This window comes from Neoarius graeffei, chromosome 14, assembly GCF_027579695.1.
Source record: "Neoarius graeffei isolate fNeoGra1 chromosome 14, fNeoGra1.pri, whole genome shotgun sequence".
Lineage (NCBI taxonomy): Eukaryota > Metazoa > Chordata > Actinopteri > Siluriformes > Ariidae > Neoarius > Neoarius graeffei.
In genome coordinates, this window is record NC_083582.1 from 41,646,507 (window position 1) to 41,659,885 (window position 13,379).

The 13,379-nt window shown below is 41.9% G+C and overlaps 1 protein-coding gene across 1 annotated transcript in view; it reads left to right on the forward strand.

Moving 5' to 3' along the window:
* Nucleotides 1-13,379, forward strand: part of snx29 (sorting nexin 29) — a 239,266-nt gene that overhangs the window by 25,969 nt on the left and 199,918 nt on the right. Inside the window, 4 exon segments of the mRNA XM_060939684.1 lie at nt 113-156; nt 159-236; nt 459-555; nt 643-725. Of these exon segments, the coding sequence (XP_060795667.1) occupies nt 113-156; nt 159-236; nt 459-555; nt 643-725 (302 nt within the window).

Consider the following 13,379-nt stretch of genomic DNA (forward strand, 5'->3'; position numbering starts at 1 on the left):
GTTATTTTGCCAAGTGCAGCACTTAAATGAATTAATAAGGATCTTGCATTTGTTTTTCATGAACACAGCAGATAATATCTCATAACTGAGTAAGAATGATTTGTTCATCCAGGGTTGTAATTGGGAGCTTGTCCAGTGTTTCGACTTGGAGCCCTAGGCGATCATTACGGAGGCTGACAACGACAGCTCGGACGTTCTCATCCCTCTTGCTGCAGCAGAGACCTATAGCCCGAAAGGTCCGCACACCCCATCTCACTCTTATCCAGAAAAAAAAACCCAAACAGTTAATCTACAGTCCGCTTGTTAATATTGCTTTTGAAGCATGATCTAAATCTGTATCACCTGCATTATTCCTTGTTGATTTGCAGATCACCTTCTAAAATGGAAGTAGTGGTGGAAATTAACTTTGGGAACTAACACCAAGATCTACTTTTTTTTTTTTTTTCTTTCTCTTTCAGTTGATGGCTCTGTTGAAACGATAGGATTTCATGAGCAAACGGAGAGTTCGAGTCCAACCACTGACACCGAAAAACCAAAAGCTGAGCCTGAGTTCAGGTAACATTTTTGCTTTGTACATCTTCATGAATTAATGCTAGGTTGCTGTTCATTAACTTCTGTATTTTTTTTTTTTTTTTCCTCCAGCATGGAATCCAACTTGTTGACCCAGAATGCCACTGTGACCAGTGTAGTGAGCAGTCCTGCCCTGCCTGACTCTATGACTATGGGTGAGTGGGTTTTCTGCCCTTTTTTTTTTTTTTTTTTTTGCATTAATATTGACAGCCAGAGACATTTTAATATCATTACTTGATGATAGAGTTGTACGATATGGACAAACATGGCCATAATATTGATATACACTGTAACAGTAAAATGCTGTGAATTAATTAATTGAGTGAAATGGGATGAAGCCGTTGCCGAATGGTTAGAGAAGCAGCTTTGGGACCAAAAGGTTGCTAGTTTGATTCCCTGGGCCAGCAGGAATGGCTGAAGTGTCCTTGAGCAAGGCATCTAACCCCCCCCCAACTGTTCCCCAGGCTGCTTTGGGTAGTATTGTATGTCGGTCTGGATAAGTGTGTCTGCTATATTTCATTAATGTAATGAAATATTTTTTTCATCACAACACTGATTTATAAAGCTCGCCAAGAACCTTTTGAGAGTGTTAAAGGTGCTCACAGAACACATGTACCGTAAAAGTGCTTTCGTGATCATTTTGAATGTTGCATATCAGTGTTTCAAAGGCCAGTCCTGTAATAAGTAAGGATTGAAGCACAAGGAAGTGTACTATTACAGGAAAATGGTGCAAAGTCCTCGGTCCTGTAGACTCTCCAGTGACCGAAAACTTACTGACTGTTACAAAGCGCTGACACTGAGACCTCTTCCAAAACTATTAAATAACATCCCCATACAGCAAGCGCCATCAAATCAAAGGTTACACTTTTTTTCCCCCTCTTCTTAAATAGCAACACAGTTTTTAATCTGTTTATTATTAGTCTTAGAACATATAGGGTGCCTGCCATACAGTTGGTTGTGAATGAATTACTATCGAAATAACCTGTTAGATTGAGCACATTTAATATAAATCTTATTTGAATTACAGCTGGCACTACTGCCAGAATTGTTGTTCAGTTAATCAACACCAACTGATCAACCAGGTCTGAGGTTATAACCATAAACAGTATATTGTACAGCTGTACCGGGGTTTTTTTTTTCGGTGATGTACTCTATTCTGTAAATTGTTCAAAATCGCGGGCGCACTTCCAGCTGTACTGCTGTAGCTGTTAGGCATACATGAATACACCAGTGGTGGCAGATCTGCTTGGGGGGGTTGACTTGTGGTGCTCTGGGCTGTTTCCTCGACCCTCATAATGAGTTATGGCTAACATGGGACAAATTTGGAGTGGACAGAAATCCCGATGTTTGTTGGTCAGGACTGGTTAAGACTGGCTTTTTTATTTTGTCCTAACGAAGTTTTGTTCCATTCCTCTAAATATATAAAGAGAGCTATCTTTTTGTCTGCTTTCTTCATGTTTCCAGTTTGGACTTGGATTTTAAGCCTGTTGCATTTCTGATTGAACACCTTCCTCCAATGGAGGGCACTGTTGCTCCCAGAGCAGTCCCTCAGCAAGTTTGCACTGGTGGATAAAAACAGATGCTAAGACAAACCCAGAGGTGGCAGAGATTAGAATTGAATCGAAATAAAATACATTAAATGGAGCACAACACAAGGCATTGAAATGTGCTTCGTTATTTACTGGCTATAAATGCAATCATTCAGTTTCCTGCAGAGTAGAAAAAGAACAGAGTGACTGAACCCCGCTACGTCTCTGGGTAAGAAATTCCTCACACTTGTGTGTTTACTTTATCGTCACACCCACTTCGCCCAAACTAACAGCAAATGCGTAGGAGCCCCTTTGCTGTTATAAATAGGATGTCAATCTTAGACGCGTAAAGAGAAAAAAAAAGAAAACCCCACCAAAATGTAGTTGTGTAATGCCAATGTTTTTTTTTTTTTTTTTTTTTTGCCAAGCTTTCGTGCATCTCTGTGTGTGGATACTGCTATTGTGATTACTCATAAATTGTGTGTGGGTCCATGTGTGTTTCTGCGTCCAAGGCACGAACGAGTCACCAGGGTGTGTGCTCTCCTCCAGATGGAGGCTCCTGGGAGGCGGGATCACACACACACACACACACACTTTTCTCACTCACTCTGACCTTGCACATACATGCGCAGAAATTTAATTAAAACATTTTTGTTGTCTTTCTGTTGGTGAGAACAATTTGTGAAACTTTGCAGTACATATATATATATATATATATATATATATATATATATATATATATATATATATATTTTTTTTTTTCAGTACCGAATGTTGTAAATCAATCATATTGACAGTCTGCAGTAGGGATGGGCAAAGTTTTTGCCTCAGGAACCACATTGTTGTAAATGTGTGCTTGGGGTGACATTCACCATTTTCCTTTTAGATACACACCATTAGGCTTATATGTACAACTGTGTCCGACGTACCATTCTCCTAATTAACCCCATAAATACATACACCTACATACTGCAATACATGAGTGAGTGTTTTATGATAACTGGTCTATATACCTTAACAGCTGCTCAAGTCTTTCCATTGTATAGATTTCTTTATGAAAAAATAGACATTAGCAGCTATAATTATAGAAGCTCGATTGCGTTTGCTAGTGAGCTTTGTCAGCAAAGTAAGCGTTTTTAATAAATCAAAACCAGTAACCTGAGGGGCGTCGCCAAAACGTGAAATAGAAGTGAAAGTTCTGGGTATTTACAATCCAGTTTTTACATCAAAACGAATGCCTTTTGTGCCCGTCTTTTCAGTCTTAAGCACAGGCAGTACCAGTCAAAGGTTTGGGCATGCCTATTAACTCAATGGTTTTTCTTTATTTTTATTAGTTAAAACACTTCCTGTCTTAAAGTAATGATGGATGCGGTTTCTCTTTACTTAATTGAGCCGTTTCTTGACATAATATGGATTGGCTACAGTTGTGAAATAGGGTTATTTATTGTATTATTTTGAAGAATCTAAAATATGAAACTTTTTTTAACGCTGTTTTGTTCACTGCATAATTTGTTCCAAGTGTTTGTCTTCAGTTTTGTTCTAGTGTAGAAAATGGTCAAAATACAGAAAAACCTATGAATGAGTAAGGGTGCACAAACTTTTAAATGGTACTGTAGACTGATAAAAGACATGTTTTCCCAGCAAATATATATATTTTTAATATATAACATAATCTGTGCTGTACATAATCTGTTTTAGATGATGAGAATACACTACTAAATAAATCATGAACATTGTGTGTAGGTATAGTAGGGTTTCTACTGTAGATAAAAACCATCAACATGCAGCACACAGCAGAATTATGGCCCTTTTCCACTGCATGGTACCATCTTCTCACCCTTTTTTGGTTTTCCATGGGGCCAAACTTGTGGATAGTATCTGGTAACCAATCCTTTTTAATCCCCCGCTGGTCGAAAGGCCTGAAGGGGGATTGTGTCATGGCGATTTTCGTCCGTCCTGAGAAGGGTGCTCACCTTCTGAAATCAACTCCTCTCTCAATTTGTGGAGGAATTTCACTAAACTTGGCAAAAGGCCTTGTTGTATGTCAGTAATACGCATATCGTAATTTTGTTCAATTCGGTCACGTTTTACTAGAGGTGTGGCCCTTGATTAACAACCCGTGTACTTTCACAATTTCATGAAGGTGTGCTCGCCTTCTGATGTCAACTCCTCTCACAATTTTTGGACGAATTCTCGAAGCTTGGCAAAAGGCCTTGTTATATGACGGTAATGGGCATACTGTGATTTAATTTTGTTTTTGAAAATTTTACCAGTTTTGATCCTTGATTAAATAACTTGGAGAATTTCATGAGGGTGTAGGTTCTTCTGAAATCAACTCCTCTCACAGTTTGTGGAGGAATTTCACCAAACTTGGCAAAAAGCTTTGTTATATGACAGTTATACACAGATTGAAATTTCATTTAATTTGGGCAAAATTTTACCAGAGTTATGCCCTTGATTATTAACAAACTTGTACTTTTGGCAATTTCATCAAGGTGTGCTTGCTTGCTTTCTGAAATCAACTTCCCTCACAATTTTTATACCCCGCTGGCTGAAAGGCCCGAAGGGAGATTGTCGTAGCGATGTCCGTCCATCCGTCCCAGGAAGGGTACTCGCTTTCTAAAATCACCTCCTCTCACAATTTTTGGAGGAATTTCATGAAACTTGACAAGATTCTATGTTGGTAATACGCATATTGCAGTTTCGTTCAAGTCGGTCGCATTTTACCGGAGTTATGGCGTAGTTGCCAGCGGGAGATATTGTGCTCTCGGAGCACTCTTGTGGTGTTTTTTTTTTTTTTTTTTTTTTTCTCTTTTGGTATCACCTCCGTCAAGATTCCAAGTGAGCTGAGGTGATACCAAAACACTGCAGACTAGTAATTGGTCAGAAAGAAATACATCACTGTGTCATCATTGTATGAGATGGGATGTCGTGGACAAACCCTTCATTTTTTAAAAATAGCATTATATTTATTTATTTGTTATACTACATGGATTGTATCTTCTCCCATGCATGCGGAATGGTGTTAGGTCAAGCTGAAGCTGCCGCAATTTGTCATGTTTCTAATGAGTATTGTTAAACTGTGTATGCATGAAAAGGAAAAAAAGCTGCATCCGAACTGTCAGGACTTAATGGTAGCGACGTAAGTGCCATCAGTTTACAAGCAGCAATATGAGCTGCACTCTGTTAAAATGGTGTAAGGTAACATACAAACATGTATGAGTAGTAGTAATAATGATGTTGCGTTGAAGATCTCGTCACTGGTAGTGTAGGTGCAATTGGTAATTAAGTGATCAATCTCATTAAATCAGTCTCATTGTCATTAAATCAGTTTCATTCAATAAGTACCTTTAATTTTGATGCTTAATAAATTATCAAAGTTAAATTATGGTATATTCCAAATTATGATCACTTACCATATTACACAACCTATATGCACCTTGGAATCCTTTGAGATTGAGTAACTTCAAAAATATCGGAACAACAAATAAACACACAGTTTCAATAATTAATTGAATTTATTATAACAAAGATAAAATGAATAATGGCAGTTGAAGTCTTCAAATAGTCAGCAGCAAACAGTGAGATGTGTGTGGACCATTGTGTGTGTGAGATAAAAAATTAAATGTTAGCAATTGAAATACATTCAAATGGTCATCCGTGATGCATGTGGATTTGAATGTGGGCACGGGGGAATGCGCTATAAAGGTTGAATTGGATCAGGGCTTGGAATATTATCTAAAGTTGAGACAAAGGACCTCGTGATAAAGAATGGAGGGGGGGGGAGGGTCACCACGTGTTTGTTTATAGAACAAAAGAGTTAGCTTCGGTTTGCTAGCTAAGGTGTGTTGTGAGGCCTATGGCCTAACCAAAAGGCTAGCGTGGGATGCTAACTGAGGGGTGTGTGTGTGTGTGTGTGTGTGTGTGTGTGTGTGTGTGTGTGTGTGTGTGAGAGAGAGACACCACGTGGTGAGGCCTTATAGTCCCTGGAGACAATACAATTAGCCCTGGATGCTAATGAGACAAAAGAATTGGCCGTAGCAGCTAACCCACTAGCTTTATAACATTACCAAATTCACTGAAATCTTGATGAGGTCAAAATATGTGTAAATACTGAAATTAAAGTGTTAGAAAGGAAAAGGGGGCATGCAAAACCTATCTATTAAACAATTGAGAGATCAAAAATAGAAACAATGATGGAAACACGACATCAGTGTGCACACTTAAACAGTTCCTGAGTTTAAATTCACACTACGTAAATAAACTAATTCCTAAGACTAGTCTTTTTGCCCAAAATGCCAAATCTGCTCCAGTACCTTGCCTCTGTGTAGGAATACAGAAAAGCTACGAAGATGCTGAATTTTACAGGCGCTCGTGAAGACTTCTGTAGAAGGCAGAGAATTCTTGATCCGACGCTTTGTAGTTCGTGGGGAAGAAAGTCTCTGATTAAAATAATGTGCACAGCGCTTTATTAGAAGGATCCGGTCGCTTCTAACGTTAATTAACTGCTTGGGCTGCAGTCTGTACGTACTTATAATGAATAACTGAAAACCGGTTGTAACTCAATCTGAGTTTAAAATTGCGCGATTCTAGAATCTACTGTGGCCAAAGGTAAAAGAAAAGAAAAGCGCGAAACTCTGGTTCTTGAGAAAAAAAAGGACGTCTTTATCTGTTTGCTCGGCGGAGCAAATCTCTTTGTGCCTGCAGACAGCTGGTCCAGACGGAAAGAGGAAGAGCTGGGAGTTTCCAGGTTACTTATGGCTTCCTGGAGGATGTGACGTTGGTGATCCCGCCCAGGCGTGATGTAGGTCAACGCGGAAGCTGGCCGATGGGACCTGTAGTTTCTTAAAGGGGACTGTTGTAGTTCTTAGACGGACTGTGTTACCTACAGTAGTTATTTGCGGCGTCACTACGGTGACCAGCTGTAGTGGAAAACTAACTGCTGATACCAAAAGCGAGTTGAGTCGAGCTGGTAGCATGCAGTGAAAAAGAGCCATTAGACTAATATGCTCTGTTTGCACGTCAGCTGTTTCTACTCTCTGCACGTCACAAGCATCCTGTGTAGGAGTAAATTTACGTGGGAACATATTGGAAGTGATGCCTTTTCGGTACTCGCATCTTGGGTATCTGCATTTAAATCACACTTGCGTGCCTAATGGAGGTATTGACTTACTGCAGGGACAGTACACTAGGACAAATGAATTAAAGCAGCTGGAGGGTCATAGGTTTGCCCATGCATTGTTTAAAATCATAAGAAGCCTGTTCATTGAATGTTTTACGTATGTATGGTAAACAGATGATATGATGTGCATCATTCAGGCCTCCTGAGTGCTTTTTCGCAGTGGTCCGTGTTATGGTACAGTACTCTCTGATTCTGTTCACTGATGTAGCCCCTTGAGAAATAACACCAACTTCTTAAGGGGATTTTGCAGTGAGTTTTTGCTCAATTTTCGAGTTTACTTCCTCTGGAGAGGGCGGGAACATAGACGAGTTCCTGCAGAGATTGGTCTACAGCGCCCGAGATTGGTTTAATGTGAGATCTTTGTTTTGTCAAGATGGGAGCAGCCCTCAGGCACTGTGATCACTGAAGCATAAGACTGCCTCCCATTTTGCTGCTGATGCAAAGCCTCCTGGCTCTACACTTCACTTGGAGCAGAAGCTTTTTGTGGTACTACAAATCATGGGTTTCCACCTTTTTCGCAGTGTGAACCAAATCGCAGTTCACAACTTCTTTTTTTTTTTTTAAATTGATTTTTGCTCCATTTTCTCCCAATTTGTTCATTACCACTTTCCACCTGCTAGCAAGTTGTCCCTTATTGCAGTACTGCTAAAACCGTGGACACTCAGAGATCACACATTCTTCATCTGAGGCATGTGCAGCTTTGCGGTGACACGCTGCTGCTTGTGTCATCACGATGGCAACCGAATGCCCTTGCAGAAGACATGAACTGCCTGCTTACTCATGCATGAGCTCATAGGCACCTACAAATGGCTAATGTTTCCACTAATCTACAGGGGTACAATGTTCTGTTCCCAACCAGCAGGCAAGACCAATTATGCTCTTTCAGCCATAGATTTTCTATGGCAATTTTGAGATCTGAACTGATGAGCTCCTGACACTAGGCTGAGGGCTTTTGGTTGCTCTGCTTAGGCGTTTAGCTCTCCTTTATTTTTCCCTGACTGTTTGAGGGAGGATCGTTCGGTGTCATTGGGCATTCACGGGCTGCGCTGAGAGATGCTTGGTGGCGATCATGGTGGTGGAGGACCCATCTGTCTGATTGCATGACACCTGTGTTGCATTGATCCATGCAGTTACAGGCAAATACATGCAAAAGAAAGCAGAGCATGTAGTGGGCTTGTGAGAGATTGAATTTTATCCACCCCCCCCCCCCCCCCCCCCCCCCATGCTTGTAATTTACCATGGAAAAAAAAATCTCAATAAATGATAATTCTCCAGAACTAAGACAGGAAATTAAGCATCTCCATCATCCAAGGGAGAGTGTTGTTGGCGGGGGGGAGGAATATTACTAACAGATTGCAGCAAGGGAACCCATTTGTGCAATTGCAGTCACCAGCATTTGGCTGGATGGTGGATTTTTAGGTGATGTATCAAACCATGCATTTGTCTGTCCCATCCATCCATTGTTTACGCCGCTAATCCCAGCTCACTTTGGACAAGAGCAGGTCACCAGTCTGCCAAAAACAGCCATTCACACTCATGTTCATGCTTGGGAACAATTTTAGAATAGCCATTTGACCTAATCTATAGGCCTTTTGAACGTGGGAGGAAACTGGAGCACCTGGAGGAAGCCCATGCAGGAAAATGCAACCTCCACATAGTAGAGTGGCCCCCGGATGGACCAGTAGATTCGAACGCAGAAGCCTGCTTGCTTATGAGATGATGGCGTTAACCACTGCACCACCATGCCGCCTCTCGAGCAGTACTTTTTTTTTTATAAAAGTCCTTTTACCAATTGATGGTCTAATGTCAATGGCAGACATTTTTCACTGATTTTGCTGCTCAGTGGTGTTCTATTTGACAGTTTGTTGCATGTCTGTCTAATCTTTGGGCAGAAATTTTGTTCACTTTTTGTGGCTACTGCTTCATAGAAGTGAAGCGAGGCAGTAGCCACTATGTCATCGTTTTGTAAGAATGAGTGCAACAATAGTGCACTGCGCATACACATTACAATCACCAGAACGGTGAATCATGATCTCGCGATACGAACAGTTGATCTCACGTTATGTCATGTTATGTTATCTCACGTACACAAGACCGAATGTAAGAATGAGTGTAACATAGCGAAACTTCGTAACAATCGGAACTTTATCCTGATCAAGTTCGATTACCCGTTCTACTTCTTGATTAAACTTCAGAACCAGAAATTAAATCAGAGAAACCTCATAACTTCGTAGTGTCGGAAGATAATCCGCAGATAAAAAGATGAACGAAATTCACCTCGTAGTTCGCCAAGGCTACTGATTCGATATCAAGTCGGTGTTTTTTTTTTTTTTTAAGAAAATTTACCTTTTAATTATTGCAGCTTTTGTGTGGTCCTTCTGAAAAGTCAAATGAAAGATTTTGTAAGGTGTTTTTTGATCTTTTTGGCAGATATATTGAAAAGCCGATATCAAACTTCTGCTGTTCTCTTTAATTTTTAAATTTTATTCTATTTTAGAGTCTTTACACTACACTCGTGAAACAAAATGTGCTCATTTGTACTAAATAATGCTTCTAAGACAATTCATGAATAAGTGCTTTCTTACTATTTTGAAAATATAGTTCACAGCACTGTATTTTGAGCAAAACGCAGTAAACAAAATTGATATTCAAAATACTACACACCCCGATGCTGCTCACAGCTTGGTGATGCTTGTAAGAAATGAGGCGAGTGTAATTGATAACATGTATATATGCTATAATTTACTGTATGGGCATGGGATCAGAAAACAATTTTATTTATAAGCAGTAGCCACATGTACCCAAAGGGTACCTATTTTTCTCTCTCATTTGTCCATTTTTGACCCTTTTCAGCTGAAATATTTTGATGAAATCCAAACACTTGTCAATTTTATTTATTTATTTTTTTTTGTAAATCAAATATACATTGATAGATTTTCTTTATTAAACATTCACCTTGACAGAAGGTGATTGATCACTGCTGCAGTATGACCTGGAGTCCAACAACCCACAGTCCAAGCAGCATTGAACCATCCAGTGGTTTGGAACCTCTGCACTAAATTAAAGCCCAGCAGTCTTTCCAGCCGAGCTGATATTTTTGATTTATGATGTTAATTTTCCATACCTGAAAACAAATAATCATTGTTTTACCTGGTCAACTAATTACCTCTGGGTTCCCCCCTGTTTATTTTTAATTCTGGAATTTCTGTGAGAATTGTCCTGGCAATACAGTATAGCAGGGTTCGACATTAACAGTAGCCCGATTGCCTGGGGCAACTGTTCAATAGATTCGGACAACCAGACTCTCACAAATGCTTGCCCGATCGGGCAGCTACCCAAATATGTCAACTTGCATGAATGAATAAACATCGTTTTTCATATTATGATGAAATTCCATCACGATTTGCGATTGTTTGACTCGGAAAGACCGCGTCCATGTTATAATAATAATAATAATAATAATAATACATTCAATTTATATAGCGCTTTTCTAGACACTCAGACGCTTTACAACAATTATAGAAAAAGAAAAAATAAAGAAAATAAAAACAATAATTAAATAAAATAAAAAAAGTCCACCAAGTAGGGGTCAGGATGTAATTCCCGTGGTGTAGCAGCCACAGTCCCACCAAAAGGCGCATGAAAACAAGTCCCACATCTCCAGCACCGCCGCCGTGACGCCGTCAGCCATATCGCTCGAACACCACACCGTGGATCCACAAAGCGAGCAGAGAAGCTCTGCCACGCAAAGCGCTGGTGTGTCCCAAACTGCCCGCACAGCCGCCGCGACGCCACCGAGCAACACCGCCCGGAACATCACGCCAAGCGTCAGAGCGCTGGACAACCACGATGCCAAATGAGCAACGAGCTCGCTGCAGTCCACAGCCGGGAGCGCAGGCATCACCCGCGGCGAACCAAGGCCTGGAGGGAAACCAACGCCCAAAACTGGGTCCGGAGCCACACCACAACCGGCGGACAAAACACTCAAACATCAAACTACACAAACACGCACAAAAATAAATAAATAAAATGAAAATAGAAAAGAAAAAAAATGAAATAAAAAAGCTCCGGTGAGAAGCGGCAGCCAGAATGCGCACGACGTAGCGATGCCTTTACTGTTTGATCATTACTCATTTTGATCATACTGTTTGATGTTATCATTACGGGATGTTCAACTAGCGGAATTCACATTTGCACATCGCGGGTTCGCAATGCAGTTTCCCATCGCTAATAATTATTGCGTAGTGCATATTCAGTGTTCTATTCAGACCCTCCAGGATTTCGCGATGCTGCAATTTGCAACTTCAACGCAAATTCAACCAATCCCCGCGAATTCAGGGCGGTGTTGCATATCCAATCACCGCAACTTTCCCGCAAATTTGACCAATCGTTGGCGTCGTCTTGAGGTGACGTCGACAAACTACCTTCCGCCTTACTTCCGTGTATACGTTCAAGAGAAGCAGCATGTGCGCAGTGTTGCCAGATTGGGCGGTTTTAAGTGCATTTTGGCGGGTTTTGAACGTATTTTGGGCTGGAAAACGTCGGCAGTATCTAGCAACATTTGCATGATGTGCGAGTCAGTGTTTATGTAGGCTTAAATTCTGTTACTGAAAGTGTGTTATGTCTGCAGTGAAGCACTGTGTGCACTTTTACATTATTTTTTTACTTAATACACGAAATTTATGGATGCCAACATTTTTGCCAAAATGGTTGTGGCAGTTCTCGTGTATGGGTGGAGCACAGAAGACGGCAGGACAGAGCTCAGGTTGATAACAGTTTTATTGTCACACTTTTCAGCCTAACACTTTAATCAAACACACAGACAGCCACACACACAACCGGCGTCTGGTTCGGGGGGAGCAACCCTCTGGTCTCTGCTCTCCCTCTTTAAATAGGGCGTGGTCACTGGGAAGACACACAGGTTAATTAATGTCAGGTGTAGTGATTCTGCCACTTACCTTCCCTGACTCCACCCTCCTGTCACAGACTGGCGCTTGACCATGCCCCCGCTGCCACATACCCCACCGCCCGACTCAGGCAGCCGACTCCCCCCCCCCCCCCCCCCCCCCCCTTGATGGGAGAGGAAGTCCGCCACGACCATCTGCGCCCCTGGCCTGTGGACCACCTTGAAATTAAAGGGTTGGAGTGCCAGATACCAACGGGTGATCCGCGCATTGGCATCCTTCATGCGGTGGAGCCACTGGAGGGGCGCGTGGTCCGAACAGAGGGTGAAAGGGCACCCCAGCAGGTAGTACCGGAGGGCGAGGACCGCCCACTTGATGGCCAGACACTCTCTATGGTGCTGTAGCGCCCCTCATGCACAGACAGCTTCCTGCTGATGTACAGGACGGGGCGGTCCTCCACCTCCTGGGACAAAACTGCCTCCAGCCCTCTGTCTGATGCATCGGTCTGCAACATAAAGGGGAGAGAAAAGTCAGGGGAGTGTAAAAGCAGCCCCCCACACAGTGCAGCCTTTACCTCAGAAAAAGCCCGCTGGCGTTGCTCCGTCCACTGGACCAGATCTGGTGCCCCCTTTTTAGTCAGATCAGTCAGCAGGCTGGTGACGTCCGAATAATTAGGTATAAACCTACGATAATAGCCAGCCAGCCCCAGGAACTGTCTCACCTAGTCTGGCTAACGCGACTTCAGAGCTCTGCGAGCATTTGGTCTGGCAAAGATATTAAGCCCAACCGTTTCCCAAAGTGCGTGGTTGACCCGCCTCCCTGAAATGCCTTGGTTTGCTACTGGTCGAAGCCAGAAAAGGCTGTGACGAAGCTTAAACCAATCACATCACTCTTTCCTCTGACGTATGTGACGCGACGGGGCTAACTGGTAGATTAAACTCCTTACCGAAGCCGGTCGGGAGCAAGGCGAAAACATCCTTCCTTTCAATAAATACCTCCAGGGCTGCTCTTTGCTCCGTTTTCAATGAGAACTTGCTCCATGTTTGTAATGTTTCTAGTGAATGAAGCGCTTCTGGCATAGATTCTGTAAACAATCTATGGCTTCCGGTCGCAGTTCTACTACGTCAGTGCCTTGAACACTCCTCTACCCAGGGCCATTGGAGATGCTCAAAGTTGATTGGTTCCCGATTTTTC